Below are 18,829 nucleotides of genomic sequence, written 5' to 3' on the forward strand. Positions count from 1 at the left end.
GATTTATTTATTAATTTCAGACAGCAAAAGCTTGTCTGAAAAACTCTTTCTCTTTTGCATCTGAATGATAGCTATGCTGGGTAGAGTATTCTTGGTTGGAAGTGTTTTCCTTTTAGCACTTGGAGATCATGTCATTCCACTCTCTTCTGGTGTGCAAAATTTCTACATTTTTTTTAGGGAGAGGGGAAGGGCAGAGAGAAAGAGGGAGAAAGAGAATCTCAAGCAGAGTCCCCACCAAGCATGGAGCGTAATGTAGGGCTTGAGCTCACAACCCTGAGATCATGACCTGAACCAAAACTAAAAGTCAAAATGCTCAACTGACTGAGCCACACAGGCGCCCCATTTTACTTCTTCTCCTTGTCTAACTGCTGTAGATAGGTCTTCCAGTACTGTGCTGAATAAAGGTGGTGAAGAGTGAACATACTTGTCTTGTTCCTGATCCTAGGGGAAAAGCTCTCAGTGTTTCACCATAGAGTATGATGTTTGCTTGAATTTTTCACACATGGCCTTTTTCATGTTGAGGTATATTCCCTCTAAACCTACTTGATTGAAAGTTTTTATCATGAATGGATGTTGAACTTTGTCAAATGTTTTTTTTTTCTGCATCTATTGAAATGATCATATACTTTTTAATTCTTCTTTTGATGATGTGATGTGCCACATTGATTGATTTAAGAATATTGAACCAATTCCGCATCCTAGGAATAAATCCCACTTGATGGTGGTGCATTATTTTTTTTAATATAGTGTTGGTTTCAATTTGCTAATAGTTTGTTGAGGACTTTGCATTTATATTCCTTAAAGATATTGGCCAGTTCTCTTTTTTGGTAGTGTCTTTCTCTGGGTTTGGTATCAGGGTAATACTGGTCTCAGAATGAATTTGGAAGCTTTTCTGCTTCTTCTTCGGAATAGTTTGAGAAAAATAGGTATTAATTCTTCTATAAATATTTGGTAGTGTTTGTCTTTCGAGCCATCTGGTTATGGACTTTTGTTTGTTGGGAGTTCTTTGACTACTGATTCAATTTCTTTGCTTATATTGGTCTGTTCAAATTTTCTACTTCTTCCTTACTCAGTTTTGTGAGTTTCTATGTTTCCAGGAATTTATCCTTTTTTTGGGGGGGGGTGTCCAATTTGTTGGCATATGATTTTTCACAATATTCTTCTGTAATCCTTTATGCTTCTGTGGTGCCACTGTGGGTTTTTATTTTATTTTATTTTATTTTATTTTATTTTATTTTATTTTAGTCTTCTCTCTCACGTTTTTAATGAATCTAGCTAAAGGTTAATCAATTTTGTTGATCTTTTCAAAAACTAGCTCCTGGTTTCATTGATTTGTTCTATTGCTTTTTTTAGTTTCTATATCATTTGTTTTTGCTTTAGTCTTTGTTTTCTTCTGCTGGTTTCAGGTTTTGTTTGTTGTTCTTTTTCTAGCTCCTTTAGATGTAAGATTAGGTTGTTTATTTGAGATTTTTTTGCTTCTTGAGGCAGGCCTGTATTGCTATAAACTTCCCTCTTAGAACCGCTTTTGCTGCATCCCAAAGATTTTGGACCATTGAGCTTTCAGGTCCATTTGTCTCCATGTATCTTTTGAATTTCCTCTTTGATTTCTTGGTTGATCAATTCATTGTGTAATAAAGTTATTTCACCTCCATGTGTTTGTGTTCTTTCCAGATTTTTTCTTGTGGTCAATTTCTAGTTTCATAGCATCAGGGTTGGAAAAGATACATGGTGTGACTTCAGTCTTTTTGGATTTTTGAGACTTGTTTTATGGCTTAATATGTGATCTCTTCTGGAGAATGTTTTGTGTGCACTTGAAAAAAAATGTGTATTCTGCTGTTTTAGGATGGAATGTTCTTAATATACTTGTTAGACCAATTTACCATTGAAAGCCACTGTATCCTTGTTGATTTTTTGTTTAGATGATCTGTCCATGAATGTAAGTGGGCTACTAGAGTCCCCTACTATTATTGTGTTACTCCCTATTATTTCCTTCATGCTTGTTAATAGTTGCTTTATGAATTTGGGTGCTCCCATTCTGGGTCTCTAAATATATATAATTGTTATATCTTCTTGTTGGAATGTTCCATGTATGATTTTACAGTGTCTTTCTTCATCTTTTGTTATAGTCTTCGTTGTAAGGTCTATTTTTTCTGATATACATATTGCTACTCTGGCTTTTTTTAAACTTCCATTTGCATGATAAATGATTTTCCATTCCTTCACTTTCAATCTGCTTGTGTCTCTAGTTCTGAAATGCATCTCTTAGAGGCAGCAACAAAAAAAATGCATCTCTTGCTTTTTTTATACATTCCATCACCCTATGTCTTTTGATTGGAGTGTTTAGTCCATTTACATTCAAAGTAATTATTGATAAGTATGTACTTATTGCCATTTGTTACTTGCTTTATGGTTGTTTTTGTAATTCTTCCCTGTTCCTTTCTTCTCTTGCTCTCTTCTCTCATGGTTTGCTGACTTTCTTTAGTGATATATTTGGGCTCCTTCTCTTTATTTTTTGCATATCTATTATTGTTTTTTAATTTGTGGTTACCATTAGGTTTGTATATAATATTTTCTGCATATAGCAGTCTATATTAATTCGATGGTCACTTAAGTTTGAACTCATTCTTTACTCCTCTCCCCGTCTCCAACATTTTAGGTATCTGGTATCATACTGTACATCCTTTCATTTTGTGAATCCCTTGACTGATTTTCATAGAGATAGTGAATTTTACTGCTTTTGTGCTTCCTACTTTTCTTACTCCTGCTTATGGTCTTTCCTTTCCACTCAAATGTTAAATGGCTTTTAACATTTCCTGTAGGGCTAATTTAGCCATCATGAATTCCTTTAACCTTGTTTGTCTGGGAGACTCTTTACTTCTTCCTCTACCCTGAATGATAACCTGCTGACAAAAGTACCCTGGGCTGCAGACTTTTCCCATTCAGCACTGTGAATACATCATGCCACTTTCTTCTGGCCTACAGGGTTTCTGCTGAAAAATCCACTGATAGCTTTATGTGGTATCCCTTGTATGTACTTTTATTTTCTCTAGTTACTTTTAAGATTCTCTCTTTATCACTACTTTTTACCATTTTAATTACTTACTGTGTGTCTTGGTGTGGGCCTCCTTGGGTTGATTTTGTTGGGGACTCTCTCTGCCTCTTGGATCTGGATTCTGTTCCCTAGATTCAGGAAGTTGTCAGCTCTTATTTCTTTGAATAAATATTCTGCCCCCTTTTCTCTCTCTTCTCCTTCTAGGATCCTTATAATATGACCATATTATGCCTAATGCTGACACTGAGTTCCCCAAGTCTATTTTCATTCTTTATTGATTTTTCTCTCTCCTTTTCAGCTTGATTTCTTTCCATTACTCTGTCCTCCATGCCACTGATTCATTCTTCTGCTTCCTCTGGTCTACTATTTATTCCTCTTGTATTTTCTAAAATTTCAGTTATTGAGTTCTTCATCTATGATTGGTTTTGTTTTATGCATTCTGTCTCTCTGTTAAGCATCTCAGTGAGGTCCTCCACTCTCTTTTCAAGTCTGATGGGTATTGTTTGACTATTACTTTAAATTCTTTATCAGGCGTATTGCTTATCTGTGTTTCATTTAGCTCTTGGGCTGTGGTTTCTGTCCTGTTCTTTCATTTGGGACATATTCCTCTGTCTCCTCATTTTGTCTAACTCTCTCTGTCTGTTTCTGTGTGTTGGGAAAGTCAGATACATCTCCTGTTCTTGAAAGTAGTGGCTTTATGAAGAAGAGTTTCTGTAGTGTCCTGTAGTGCAATGTTCCCTGTTCACCAGAACCTGGTGCTTCAGGGGTGTCTCATGTGTTTTGTGTGTGCTCTACCATTGTGCCTATGCCACTTTTGCCTTCAGTCCAGTAATATGCAATGGCTGTCTTTCCCTATTGTGGGCAAGGTTTGGTCTCTGAGTGCTTATTGGGCCAACTAGGGGCTGCCTTGGTCTTGGGTTGAGTCATACCAGATGTTTACCAGAGATGTGGTGGCACCAAACTGCTAGGCACTTTGGGGATGGATTCTTAGGAGATGCTGTTGTCTCCTAAGGTCTCCACTGCAGTCTTCTCATTGGAGAAAGACAAAAGGACCTGTACATTTTTGCCAATGTGAGGACACATCCAATATAGTAATATTTCTTATTTGTGCATCTGCTTCAACTGAGCATCCCACATAAGTGGGATGAATCCTGGCATGATAGAAACTATGTGTCTCTTACTTGACAGTGCCTAGGAAGGTGCACCACAGGGACAATAATGCATCAGTTGCCCCAGGAACATGTTTCTCTGGCCTGTGATCCTTCTGTTTTATCCTTAATCCAGTAGATGTGCTTCGGGTGTCAGCACAAACCTGAAAATGGCTCGTGAGGTACTGTATTGCCTCCTATTGTGACACAAGCACTATACAGCTATTAAGCATGGTTTCATTTAAGTTTTGGTGAAAAAAAGATCCCTGAGTTCATTTGGGAGATATAATAAGGATATATAGGTTTTAGTTTCAGGTTTCTCCACACAACTCTCCTCTCTGGGTGCAATGCAAATGGAAAAACTGTGACACTGCTTTCAAGCTGCTGAAAACAGTGTGCCCACTCAGATAGGCCCTGATATAAAGGACAGGCACATCCAGGCTGGTTCCCTGTAGTCAGACCTTGCAGTTCTCACACCTGGCCTCATGCAAGCACAAATGTTGAGGCATAAGTTGATTAATAACTCATGCAATTGATTCCAGTCTAGCTCTATACCAAGGCTATCCCTGGCCTGATGACTGCATACTCCCAGGAGACTTGCCTTTTACTCTTAAGGATCTAACAATTCAGTTTTCCATAGGCCAGGCAATAAGGGAGGGATGGAACAGTAGGCTACAGTCCATCACAGACTATCCATTTCTAAAGTTGGAGCAAGATTCTCAAAGTTGGATTGGTTTTTATGCATTTCTAAAACTACTTAAATCCTAGCAATGTCATCTGATACTTGAAACCCCTACATCTGAAAGTTCTACTTTGATGCAAAGAGAGAAATTTCTAAATGAAGTCAATTTTTAGATGAGACCAGGACAGGATAAGAGAGAGAATCCTAGGGCCTGAGGTCACTAGAGTCCCATGCCTGACTTATCATTAACACCCTAAACATTTCCATGTCTCATGTCATTCCTGTGTCTCTTTATCTCACCATAGGCCAAATTTTCCACACAGAAAGTGGTGCGGGTTTTTCAGGGCAAAGTTCCTGCTGCTCCTTCTTTACTGCAACTCCCTCCTCCATAGGTGTCCAGGACCCTAACTTGTGCCCTTATGCCCACCTGGCAATGTACTTCAGTAACTTCATGTTTCCTTTTAGAATGAGGCTGTGTAGAAATACACATACATATATATCTTCCCTACTGGATTTGGTCTTTGGGAATATGATTCCATAAGATTTTTAGAGAGTTGAACCAGCTCAATCAAATTGGTTAACAGCTGCTTAGACTACTACACTTATTCTTAGGACATCTGACCCTTATTATTCTTTAAAGCTAAAAGAGAGACTTTTGAATGGTAATAGTTTAGGTGTTAAAAACAAATAAGAAGAGTTTTATTTCTCAGTAAAGGAGCCTGACATTTATAGGTAATTTTGTTAGACTGGTCTTAAATGAAATAGAACAATGAAATCAAGAATATCAGAGCAAGAGGGAGGTAAACCTGTGAAAGGATGTTATTTTTTGAGGAGAGAAAACAGACCCAGACAAATGAAGTGACTTGACAAGCTGCAACAGAGGCATTCTTTGTCCCCCATCATTATTTCTGCCCTTCTCTCTTGATATGTAAACATCTGAATCCAGACTACATGTTCCAGCCTCCCTTGAAGCTAGGTGTGGTCATATGCAGCTTTGTTTTCTGTAGCCAATGGGATATGAATAGTAGATTGTGTTTGACCATCTGGAAGAGTTCTTTCCATTCACCTTCTTGCTAGTTGAAATACTGACTTGATGGGTAGAGATAAGTAATCACCTTGGACCTTGGCACAGAAGTTATGTGCTCTCTAGTGTGCTCAAGGATGGGCCTCTGGGTCTCTGAAACATGGATTTCTAGACTGCTTTCTAAACTTTATGTGTGAGAGATGTAAAAGACTGTCTCTGTTTTAGCCACTGTTGTTTTGAAATTTTGTGTTACTCTCAACCATACCTAATTTAAACTGCCATATCAGTAGTCTGGAAAAGTTTTAATTAATTCACATTACTTGATGGATAAAGGCAGGAAGAGTGAAGGACAAGACCTGATTCTAAGTTTAAGATAGAAAATGCTTTAAATACTTTACATCAAGGGATCTCAAATACTGATCCACTAACAGTTGCATAAAAATTACCTGGCACAGGGTCCCACAAGACCAGGTTTCTAGGTCCCTTTCCTGGAGATTATGATTTAGTAAATTTTTCTGAGTCTCATGAACTTATATTATTAAAAATCTTCCCCATATAATCCTGATATCCAGGTACATTTGGAAGGTATTTGATCCGGAATTGTTCTTTGCTGAGGAGATGAGTCAGAACCACCAGAAAAAAAATTTTTCTCCCCCAAACATAGATGCCTTCATGGACACATGAGAAGGAGAGATTGGGGGAATGGGGGAGAAAAAATATTTTAATACTCTGAGTTCTAAAATAAATGATTCCTCGATCTCTGGATCCCCTCCTTTTCTCCCTGCACCCACCTACAGTCATACAAATGTCACCCTAACAGGCCACTCTCTGTCAAGTTAGCCTTAGTTCAGGGAAACCTACAATGACATAACTGTATATGGCTAATGGGTTTTTTGTTTTTGTTTTGTAACAGAGTACATTTTCTATGGGAGGTTTATTCACTTCCAATGTGCATGACTACACATCAATGAATCATAAGAGTATTTGTGATGAAAAGAACTACCATTAAAGGGCAGGAGGAGTTCAATTTTTAGAGATTCCAGGGCCTCACACATCAGAGGTTGAATTTTTTGGTACATACAAAAACCTGCAAGGTCAGCAGATTCAGTCAAACAGCTGTCAACTGAAGTTGTTCTAAAAGCACTAGGGCACACCAGCGGGTTCTCCTGGCAGCAAAGGTGACAGGCACGGCAAAGTGTTACCAGAAGGCAGATTGTGGCAGGCACGAGACATTCCCAACAGCAGTGGATAGAACAGGATTATACTAAGCGGCATGTCCACACCAAAGTAATCCTTTTACAAGATCCCCCTGCCTCCCACCTCATATTGATAGTTCCAGGCTGCTTGGCAGCTCTGCTCTCCCACCTTCATCTGGGAAGCTAGAAAAAGTCCCTCCACCAGAAGGAAGCCTCCCATTCACCAGGCCATCTGCAAATCTCAGCAGAAATAAAATAAAATGGAACCAGAGACCCACTCTAAGATAAACTTTGAAAAGAATGCCAAGGATAGCAAAGACCTAACTGCAACTGGGTCACAAACTAACCCAGTTGCAGTCTGGGTAAGTCACTCAACTTTTCTAGTTTTTAATTTTCTCCTGTGTAGAATCAAGAAGTTGAACTTGATGAACAATGAATTCCCTTTTAAGAGTTGCACAATTTTATATTTATCTTATATGAAACTGTATTATGTGAAAGTAAAAATTTTCTTCTATCAATTATATATTTGCTTTTATTTTAAAAAGATAAAAATCCTACATCCCAATGTAGAATCATCAGACAGATGTGCTCATCCTTCAGAACCTGAATTTCTGGAAATTGTTTCTTGGTCACCTAATCCCCACAAACTGATGGCAACCTTTGTTCCTGCCAAAAGATTCTATTATGTAAATATTTAGCCTAGGCCTTCTAAACATGCACAAACATTTCATTTTTCTAAGTAACAACCTCCAGAGGACTCAAAAGATACTAAATCTAGGCATTTATTGACAGCATCGCTATGGGATCTTATTAATAGGGACATCTATGACCTAACCCTATGCTTCCTGAGGGTCTCCTCAGTTGAGCAGAACTGCAACAAGAAATGAGATGAAACCCTTTTATTGGTTACTATTATTACAAAGTGTTCTTGAATCTGTCATAGTGCTCACTCCAGTTTAATCCTTCCCCTTCCTCAGGTGACTCTCCAGTAATGAGATCTTTATTTCCTGAGCCTTCCAGCTAGTCCTGCTATAATGTGTCTTTGATCTGAACAAATTTAGAGGTCATAGAGCCCCAATGGATGAAGTGCCAATGGAATTTAGGGAAATGGAGATTAAAAAAAAAAGCCAAACTTACTTCATCTACATGCCCCACAGCTCCATAGATTTTTGCCATTTGTCCGATGAGGTAGGGGAATCTCTCACCAATCTCTTTCAGCATTGGAAGGAAAGTGTTCAAAGCCACAGGGTCATAGCCTGCTATCTCTGTGAGGACGTTTAGGATGACATCGCTATGAGTTGAGTCTTTCAAATGCCTAATTAGGAAAGGAATACACTTCTGAGCCACCTACAAAAAGAAAAGAGAGGGAAAGAGAAACAAGGAGGAAAATTAGTTAAATCAGAAACTATCTAATATTCTTTGTGTGAAATCTAAAGTCTGGAAATTGCCCTCACTGGAAATGAAGACTATCCCCCAAGTCTGGAATTTAAAATTTGCAATAAACTTTCAGAGACTTCAGTTTCTTTTTTCTTTACATCTGTGCTCTGCTATTAAAGAGTGAAGTTTACAAAAATGTTTAGATGCTACTATTCATAAACCAAGTTTTGATGCTTTATGTCCTCACCAGGAGTATTATATTTCCTCTAACCCATGATGAGAGCTGTAACTTAAAGGGCAATATGATATAAGTACATAAAAGATCCTCGATGACTTTAATGAAAACCTTCAAGTTGGAGAAGTATGGCTTGGACATACTTAATAATAAAAATAAGAAAGTAGGAAAGGGTTTTACATTTTCTTCAATTTTCCATTTTGATCGCAAAAATGTACTAAGACAAAAAAGATGACCAAAGTAAAATAATTTCTACCATATTCCTGATACCCTCATATTGCTTTCTTGTGAATATAAAGATGCAATAATTCATATTAAGGAAAATGTGACTTTTATGTAATAAAGTCACTATTATTAATACACAGATATGTTGCACATTGACAATTTAATGAATCGTTTTGTCTGCTAAAATAAAATAATTAGAAAGGACTACATGTGGAGAACTAAACCATAAAATTAAAAACAATCTTCCCACCCACATGTCTACTGTGCTGATTTCCTTTGGTTGATGTTGGTTTACTCTTTTGGAGTGTTACTTTTTTGGGTAAGGTCAAGTTGAAATGTAGCTTCCAGTATTAAAACAGAATCTGATACTCAGCTCAGCCTGCTAAATTTATAATCCACCCCCTGCCAAAACCCTACTTCTTCCACTTCCCTCTCTAGCCTCAAGTATCTCTTTTCTCCATAAATGACACCATTATCTGCCTGGCTACTCAAGCCAGAAATCTGGGAGCCACTCTTGACTGCTGTTTTTCCCTTATGAGCAGCCTCATCCAAGCAACCGCCAGGTTCTCTTGATTCCACTTCCCAAGTATCCTACAGATCTTTCCACTTCCCTTTGTTTTCATTCATTTCTCCACTCACTCTTCCCAGATATCCATTGAGTCCTCCCCGTTTGCAAGGTAATGTTCTAGATGCTGGTGTTACAGCTGCTAATCAGTCTGACGGGTTCCTGCCTTTGTGGAATATTTCACTGTCTAGTAAAGGAGACATTTGGTAAAACAAGTAAGTACAAAGGAAATGTGTAGCCACAAATTCTAACTAATTCTAGGCAGGGAAAGTACAAAGTGCTATGAGAGACTGTCCTGGGGCCCTACTCTAGGCTGGAGCCAGGGAAGTGCTCTCTCGGCAGGCACATCTAAGCTAAGACCACCGATCCCATCATCCTGAGCTCACGTTATTCCAACAGCTTTCTCACTATTCTCTCTGCCTTCAGTCTTGTCCACCCAATTCCTTTTCCGCTCTGTGGCCGCGATGCCAACACTTCCCCTGCTTAATATACTTCACTAATTCGCCATTGCTCTCAAGACAGAGACTCAACATACCTTTTCTGGGCTGACTCCTCCATCTTTCTAGACTGATCTTACCTCTTCTACTCTCCCCCCTTTCAGGTCCCATCACATACTTCAACCATGTTGATTTTTAAAAGAATTTTTCTTGAACTGCTAAGTTTTCTCTTGCATCTAGAATTTCACTCATGTGATTAACTTTGCCTATAATTTTTATTGCCCCTATTTTGCTGGACACTCCTCATTCTTGAGGCCTCAGATTAGCTACTGTTTCCTTTAAAAGCCTTCCTCCACTCCTTTCTCTTCCCCTTCAGTCTAGTGCCCTGACTGAGGCCCCGACTGTGCCTTAAGAGGCTCCCAGCAAACCCTTCTCAGGCTTTCTTCATGTTACTGGTTTAGAAGGATTAAAAACTCTACAAGGTCAAGATTCAATTCTAATTTGTACTCCACTGTATACCCAAAGCCTAGCACAGAACCTGGCCAGACAACGTGTCAATAAATATTTGAGGAACAAATCAAAGGAAGACAAATCTAAATGATTTTATAGAGTAGCATGGGATATGCTTTATCCCATAGCATGAAGAGTTGTACATATTTTTTTTAAGATTTTGTTTAATTATTCATGAGAGAGACACAGAGAGAGAGGCAGAGACACAGGCAGAGGGAGAAGCAGGCAGAGGGAGAAGCAAGCTCCATGCAGGGAGCTCGACGTGGGACTCAATCCTGGGACCCCAGGATCACGCCCTGGGCCGAAGGCAGATGCTCAACCACTGAGCCACCATATGTATGGGCGTCCCTGTACATATGATTAAACGTACATATTGTCACATGTCGTATACAATATAAATAACAGGGACATAAAAAAGACATTTTGAGATGACTAAAACTATCCTACATATGAATTTAAACTTGATATTCATACCCAGTACTTGTGCAGGAAGGGCCAGGGCTAGTCTCTTGTACATGGCTCATATGAATGAACAGTCCCATTAATGCTGCGTGTGCATCTGGGAGCGGTCGTATGTCCTTCAGGAGAAACCACGAGAGATCCCTGGCACATGAGGCAGAAGTGTCAGCCAGCTGCTCTGGGTCGGGGCAGCGTACTTAACCTGAGCCTTTTAGGAATGGAAAATGCTTACACATTTCCTGCCCCATTCTATAAAATTCCATTTCCTAGTCCCTGCTTTTCAGGTCCTATTCCTGGAACATGAAGGTCTCTGTGACATGTGCTTCCAGGCATGCCAATTTTATTTAAACTCCAGCCATACATCCCAAGCCATGCAAGAGTATATTGTATCCATTGTCCCATAAAGGAAAAGAAAAAAGAAAAAAAAAAACAAGCAAGAAAACGAGCTGGCTGGCAAATACGTATGCTTAGGCAGATTTGAATCCATAGAAGCAAAGAAAAGAGAAGCTTTGTGTAGTATAACTAAAGTAATTTTGCCAGTTAAACAAAAGCTGATTATTTTGTGATTTCCTGATAACCCAAAGCTGCTTATTATGGTGACAGGAAAGACAGATATTTCTTGAAGTTTATCACACACACACAAAGGCAAGTGGTGCTTTGGGCTTTAGACAGATTATTCTTGGATAAGAAGGAATTTTATTTTCTACACACAAGGCATTTCCTTAGGCTGGTCTCTTTGGGGTTGCTTCACTGGGAGCTGCTGCAGGTCTCATCACGGAGAGCAGGGTAGCCACTAAGGCAGCAGAGATGGGTGGTGGAGAGCAAGCTGACGTGGCCTTTGTTAGCCTCATGACGCAGACCTCTGAAAGAGCTTCCCAACTGGCCTCCTGGCCCCAAATGTCTTTCCTTCTGTTTTGCTTCGTTGTCCTAAAACCCCATATAATCACGTCAAGGCTTCAAAGAGAGCTCATGGCCTACGGCTGGAGTCCCGATGCCATGGCATTTGCTGACGGGCATACCTGCTGCCTCCCACCGTGAACTCTGACCCGGGGACATACCACTAGTCATCCACAGCGACTTGAACACAGAGGGCATGCTCATGCTCTCAAAGCCTATTTCAAATGGCACTACTTGTGGGAAGGCTTCCCATGGCCCAGCCTAACACACGCAGGACCTGGGAGTAGAGGACAAATAGAGGTCGCCACGCCGCACGCACACTCAAATACTCAGCAGCTGCTTCTCTGCCTGACACACAAACCTTTATGACAATCTGGAGGCCTGATCTGAATTTTAAATTTTTGGTCTGCTTAGAGGGAACAGAGAGAAATGACCTTTAGGCCCCATTCCTTGCCCTCCTTTTCTCTTTCTACCCCTGGCTTTGCCTTGCAAGGAGTCTCATAAGCGTGCATGAATACCCCCGCCCACATGTGCAAGCTCATCCGGGACACTGCTCAGGCCTGTGGGGTCATACCGTCGGAATGGCCTGTCCTTGGAGAACAGATCCAGGGCCAGGCCTGTTGAAGCCCAAGAAGGAGGAAGGAGACATGTGCAAAAAGAATCCCAAGGTCTCCGTTACCTGGACTACATTTAGTAGGCGACAGAACGTGTGGAAACGGGGAAATCCAGATGGGGCCAGACCAGACCCTGTAAGGGAAGTAGCCCAGGGACGGCACGTACCCCTGGCTTCTCCACACCGTCAAGAGCAGAACTCATCACTGCCGGTTTTTTGTGCTCCCCGAGCAGTCTCCTGACAGGTTTAGCATCTTATTATTGAGCTGAAGTTTTGTCAAAGCTTCTCATCACCCCAGGCCGCAGGGACCTTGAAGGTAGGGCCATCTGAACACATCGCACCATAACTTAATTGCCAGCAAATGACATTTCAATTCTTACGCGTAAAATAAAGGGTAGAGCTGCCGTATGCGTGCACCTGTGTGTGCGTGTGTAGTCCTGTGCTCCCTCTTAATTTAGTCCTTAAGCTCGATTTCCTCCTCTAATTAATCTGGCCTGCATTAACAACCTCTTTAAATCTCCAAAACTCTATAAAATAACTGCCATTCTTCCTTTACTGATTACTCCCACCAGACTGACCAAATATACATTCCGAAAACCACAGTTCTGCTCCAAAGACTGTTGCAGGACGGTCTACATATTCCATCACTCCGTCTTCTTAATGTTCTGCAAATGGCTTCTTATTTTAAGTAAATACCAAAAGTGACCTCTGAGCATTGTCAGCCGGACGATGCTGTGTTAGGTGCTGTAGGATTAGGTATGTGAATAGGAATGCTCTAAGCTGCTGAGAGAAAATCCAAGAAAATGACTCTATCCTCTAGGGACCAGACCACAAAAGCAGTACCTCTGGCTTGGGACATTAATCAACAGAGGGCTGACATTGCTATTTGCTGCCACTCATCTCTGTATGGTGGGGGCTAGAGGCCCAAGTCCTGGGGATAATAACAGATGGGCTCTTATGTGTTACCATTCTGTTTCTTTTGTTGGCTGGACTACAGCATGGCTTGTGGCAGCCAAGAATCCAGGCTGAGCCCCAAAAGGCCACTTGGAAAATTGACCACCCAGCCTTTTCCTATAAATGGACCCTGAGCATTCTCTGGAGGTTCCAGCCTGAATCACCAGCCAGGAACTGCCTCCTTCCAGCTAGGAAGGATGGTTTCCTGAAAGAGAGATACCCAGAGGGCAGTGATGGAGGAAGGGGACCCACCTGCCTGGCCGGCCGCAATATCCACCCAGCCCCGGCCCCCACCCTGCTCCCTTTTTTGCCCACTGTCTAATTAAGGAACGTGAGAGAGGGGAGCTGAATCCGCATGTCGGGCTCACCGCCCGCACACCTCAGTTAGCAAGTGTGAGTTCACGAAGAGCTGCGTGAAAAACACAGGAGGCAGGTGGGGCCTGCTTTCCCATGAGGGGTGTGCTGATGGGAAACAAAGGTTTGGGTCATTCCTTTGCTACAATTTCTTCCCCCTTCAGGGGCTCTGGCCCAGATGGGGTCCATTCACGTCACTGCGGCTGTTTCCTAAACCCTTGCTTCTTCGTTCTGGGGTTTGCTCAGCACCCACCAGGCCTTCGGGACTCCGCCTTCACTCCCTCCTCCCCATTCCTACTTCTCCTAACTGGCTCACTTTTGTGACCGTCCCCTGTCCCTCCAGAACTCACACGGGCTTCACAAGCCATAGGCTTACACCTCAAGTTTTCAGGGTGTTGATGCCAACAGATCTCAATGGCTGGAATTAGACTGGGCTTTCTACGTAGCCCGGCCGTATCTGGAAGAGTTGCCTGACCAGTGAGAGCCCCAGATTCTCTGCAAGTGGCTGTCTCAGGGATGGCAGTATGACGGGAGCCATCAGCGGGACACAGCGACGTAGCCTGTATGCAAACTGGAGGGGCTGGTGAAGAAGAAGAGGGTATGAAGAGCCACCTCACTGTCGCTCCTTTGTACCACCGCAGTTCCTAACCCTCCCAGTTTTGACTTTTCTGTTTCCCAAAGGAAAAAGTGGTTGTGGGGAATAGGTGAGATAATGTTGTAAAACACCTACACAGTGTCCAGCACTTGACATTACTTCAACCACGATGAGTGCCCCTTGTTTACCTTCCTCTGCTTCCTGGAACCAGCTGAGGACACCACAGGAATACCCTGGACATGGTCCAGACCACCACAACGAAGTGCGGAATCGAATGAATTTTTTGGTTTCCCACTATATGTAAAAGTTATGTTTATGCTCTACTGTAGTCTGTTAGGTGTGCAACGGCATTATGTCTAAAAAAATACTTTAAATAAAATATTATTGTTAAAAAATGCTAACCGTCATCTGAGCTTCCAATGAATTGCAATCTTTTTGCCGGCAGATCGTCTTGTCCGTATGGTGTGTTGGTAGCTACTGACCGCTCGGGATGATGGTCGCTGAAGGCTGGGGTGGCTGCTGCAATTTCTTGAAATAAGACAGACATGCAACTTGCCACATGGATTGACTCCTCCTTGCACAAACGGTTCCGCTGTAGCACGCAGTACTGTTTGAGGGCGTCTTACTCACAGTAGGGCTGCTTTCAAAATTGGAGTCAATCTTCTCAAACGCCGGTGCAGCTTTGTCAACTAAGTTTATATAATATTCTAAATCCTTTGTTGCCATTTCAACATTCTCCATAGTGTCTTCACTGGGGAATAGATTCCAGCTCAAGAAGCCACTTTTTTTTTTTTGCTCCTCCCAACGAGGCAAGTCTTCCTCCTTTAAAGTTTTATCATGAAGTCGTAGTAATTCAGTCCCATCTTTGGGCTCCACTTTTAAATCTAGTCCTTCTGCTATGTCTGTGACAGCTGCAGTGACTTCCTCCACTGAAGTCGTGAACCCCTCAAACCCCTCATGGAGGTTTGAATCAACTTCTTCCAATCTCCGGTTCGTGTTGATATTTTGACCTCTCCCCATGAACCATGAATGTTCTTACTGATGTCTAGAATGGTAATTGCTTTCCAGGAGGTTTTCAGTTTACTTTGCTCCGATCCATCAGAAGAATCATTATTGATGGCAGCTACAGTCTCATGAAATGTATTTTTCTTTTTTTAAAAAAAGATTTTATTTATTTATTCATGAGAGAGAGAGAGACAGAGAGACAGAGATGGGGAAAAGCAGTCTCCATGGAGGGAGCCCGATGCGGGACTCGATCCCGGGACTCCAGGATCACACCCTGGGCTGAAGGCAGGCGCTAAACTGCTGAGCCTCCCGGGGATCCCCAAAATGTATTTCTTAAGTTCAGTTCAAACCACTCATTGATCCACAGGCTGCAAAATGCATGTTGTGTTAGCAGGCATGGAAACATTAATTTTGTTGTCCGTCCCCATCAGGGCTCTTGGGTGACCAGGTACATTGTCAATGAGCTGTACTAGTTTGAAAGGAATCTTTCCCTCTCCTCTCTTTTTCTGAGCTGTAAGTCTCAACAGTGGGCTTATAATATTTAGTAAACCATGTTGTAAACAGATGTGCTGTCAACTAGGCTGCGTTGTTCCATTTCTAGAGCCCAGAAAGAGTGGATTTAGCACGATTCTTTTTTTTTATTGGAGTTCAATTTGCCAACATATAGCATAACACCCAGTGCTCATCCCATCAAGTGCCCCCCTCAGTGCCCATCACCCACTCACCCCAACCCCTCGCCCACCTCCCTTTCCACCACCCCTTGTTTGTTTCCCAGAGTTAGGAGTCTCTCACGTGCTGTCTCCCTCTCTGATATTTCTCACTCATTTTCACTCCTTTCCCCTTTATTCCCTTTCACTATTTTTTATATTCCTCAAGTGAATGAGACCATATAATGTTTGTCCTTCTCTGATTGACTTATTTCACTCAGCATCATACCCTCCAGTTCCATCCACATCCAAGCAAATGGTGTGTATTTGTCGTTTCTAATGGCTGAGGAATATTCCATTGTATACGTAGACCACAGCTTCTCTATCCATCATCTGTCGATGGACACCGAGGCTCCTTCCACAGTTTGGCTATTGTGGACATGGCTGCTAGAAACATCGGGGTGCAGGTGTCCCGGCGTTTCACTGCATCTGTACCTTTGGGGTAAATCCCCAGCAGTGCAGTTGCTGGGCCGTAGGGCAGGTCTATTTTTCACTCTTTGAGGAACCTCCACACAGTTTTCCAGAGCGGCTGCACCAGTTCACATTCCCACCAACAGTGTAGGAGGGTTGCCTTTTCTCCGCATCCTCTCCAACATTTGTAGTTTCCTGCCTTGTTAATTTTCCCCATTCTCACTGGTGTGAGGTGGGACCTCATTGTGGTTTTGATTTGTATTTCCCTGATGGCAAGTGATGCAGAGCATTTCCTCATGTGCATGTTGGCCATGTCTATGTCTTCCTCTGTGAGATTTTTGTTCATGTCTTTTGCCCATTTCATGATTGGATTGAGGAGAACACAGGCAACGCCCTTTTTGAACTTGCTCACAGCAACTTCTTGCAAGATACATCCATGAAAGCAAGAGAAACAAAGCAAAAGTGAACTATTGGGACGTCATCAAGATAAGAAGCTTTTGCACAGCAAAGGAAACAGTCAACAATACTAAAAGACAACCTACAGATGGGAGAAGAGATTTGCAAATGTCTTATCAGATAAAGAGCTAGTTTCCAAGATCTATAAAGAACTTATTAAACCCAATAGCAAAGAAACAAACAATCCAATCATGAAATGGGATTTAGCACAATTCTTAAGGGCTCTAGGATTTTCAAAATGGTCAGTGAGTTTATCTTTGTGTATGGTGCAAGAGAGTGGTCTAGTTTCATTCTTCTGCATGTGGATGTCCAATGTTCCCAGCACCATTTATTGAAGAGACTGTCTTTCTTCCAGTGGATCGTCTTTCCTCCTTTGTCGAATATTAGTTGACCATAAAGTTTAGGGTCCACTTCTGGGTTCTCTATTCTGTTCCATTGATCTATGTGTCTGTTTTTGTGCCAGTACCACACTGTCTTGATGACCACAGCTTTGTAGTACAACCTGAAATCTGGCATTGTGATGCCCCCAGATATGGTTTTCTTTTTTAAAATTCCCCTGGCTGTTCAGGGTCTTTTCTGATTCCACACAAATCTTAAAATAATTTGTTCTAAGTCTCTGAAGAAAGTCCATGGTATTTTGATAGGGACTGCATTATACGTGTAAATTGCCCTGGGTAACATCGACATTTTCACAATATTAATTCTGCCAATCCATGAGCATGGAATATTTTTCCATCTCTTTGTGTCTTCCTCAATTTCTTTCAGAAGTGTTCTATAGTTTTTAGGGTATAGATCCTTTACCTCTTTGGTTAGGTTTATTCCTAGGTATCTTATGCTTTTGGGTGCAATTGTAAATGGGATTGACTCCTTAATTTCTCTTTCTTCAGTCTCATTGTTAGTGTATAGGAATGCCATTGATTTCTGGGCATTGATTTTGTATCCTGCCACGCTACCAAATTGCTGTATGAGTTCTAGCAATCTTGGGGTGGAGGCTTTTGGGTTTTCTATGTAGAGTATCAAAGATAAACTCAAAATGGATGAAAGATCTAAATGTGAGACAAGATTCCATCAAAATCCTAGAGGAGGGGTCCCTGGGTGGCTCAGCGGTTTGGCGCCTGCCTTTGGCCCAGGGCGCGATCCTGGAGACCCGGGATCGAATCCCACGTCGGGCTCCTGGTGCATGGGGCCTGCTTCTCCCTCTGCCTGTGTCTCTGCCTCTCTGCCTCTCTCTCTCTGTGACTATCATAAATAAATAAAAAAAAAAATTAAAAAAAAATCCTAGAGGAGAACACAGGCAACACCCTTTTTGAACTTGGCCACAGTAACTTCTTGCAAGATACATCCACGAAAGCAAAAGAAACAAAAGCAAAAATGAACTATTGGGACTTCATCAAGATAAGAAGCTTTTGCACAGCAAAGGATACAGTCAACAAAACTCAAAGACAACCTACAGAATGGGAGAAGATATTTGCAAATGACATATCAGATAAAGGGCTAGTTTCCAAAATCTATAAAGAACTTATTAAACTCAACACCAAAGAAACAAACAATCCAATCATGAAATGGGCAAAAGACATGAACAGAAATCTCACAGAGGAAGACATAGACATGGCCAACATGCACATGAGGAAATGCTCCGCATCACTTGGCATCAGGGAAATACAAATCAAAACCACAGTGAGATCCCACCTCACACCAGTGAGAATGGGGAAAATTAACGAGGCAGGAAACCACAAATGTTGGAGAGGATGCGGAGAAAGGGGAACCCTCCTGCACTGTTGGTGGGAATGTGAACTGGTGCAGCCACTCTGGAAAACTGTGTGGAGGTTCCTCAAAGAATTAAAAATAGACCTGCCCTACGACCCAGCAATTGCACTGTTAGGGATTTACCCCAAAGATTCAGATGCAATGAAACGCCGGGACACCT

The 18,829-nt window shown here is 41.7% G+C and overlaps 1 protein-coding gene across 2 annotated transcripts in view; it reads right to left on the reverse strand.

The window, feature by feature from the left end:
- VEPH1 (ventricular zone expressed PH domain containing 1) overlaps nt 1-18,829 on the reverse strand; it is a 223,136-nt gene that overhangs the window by 146,501 nt on the left and 57,806 nt on the right. For both annotated transcript variants that reach the window (XM_055321784.1, XM_055321783.1), the window contains exon 5: nt 8,240-8,449. In XM_055321784.1, coding sequence (XP_055177759.1) covers nt 8,240-8,449 — 210 coding nt within the window. The remainder of the gene's footprint in view (nt 1-8,239; nt 8,450-18,829) is intronic.

The sequence above is a fragment of the Nyctereutes procyonoides genome, unplaced genomic scaffold, assembly GCF_905146905.1.
Source record: "Nyctereutes procyonoides isolate TBG_1078 unplaced genomic scaffold, NYPRO_anot_genome, whole genome shotgun sequence".
Lineage (NCBI taxonomy): Eukaryota > Metazoa > Chordata > Mammalia > Carnivora > Canidae > Nyctereutes > Nyctereutes procyonoides.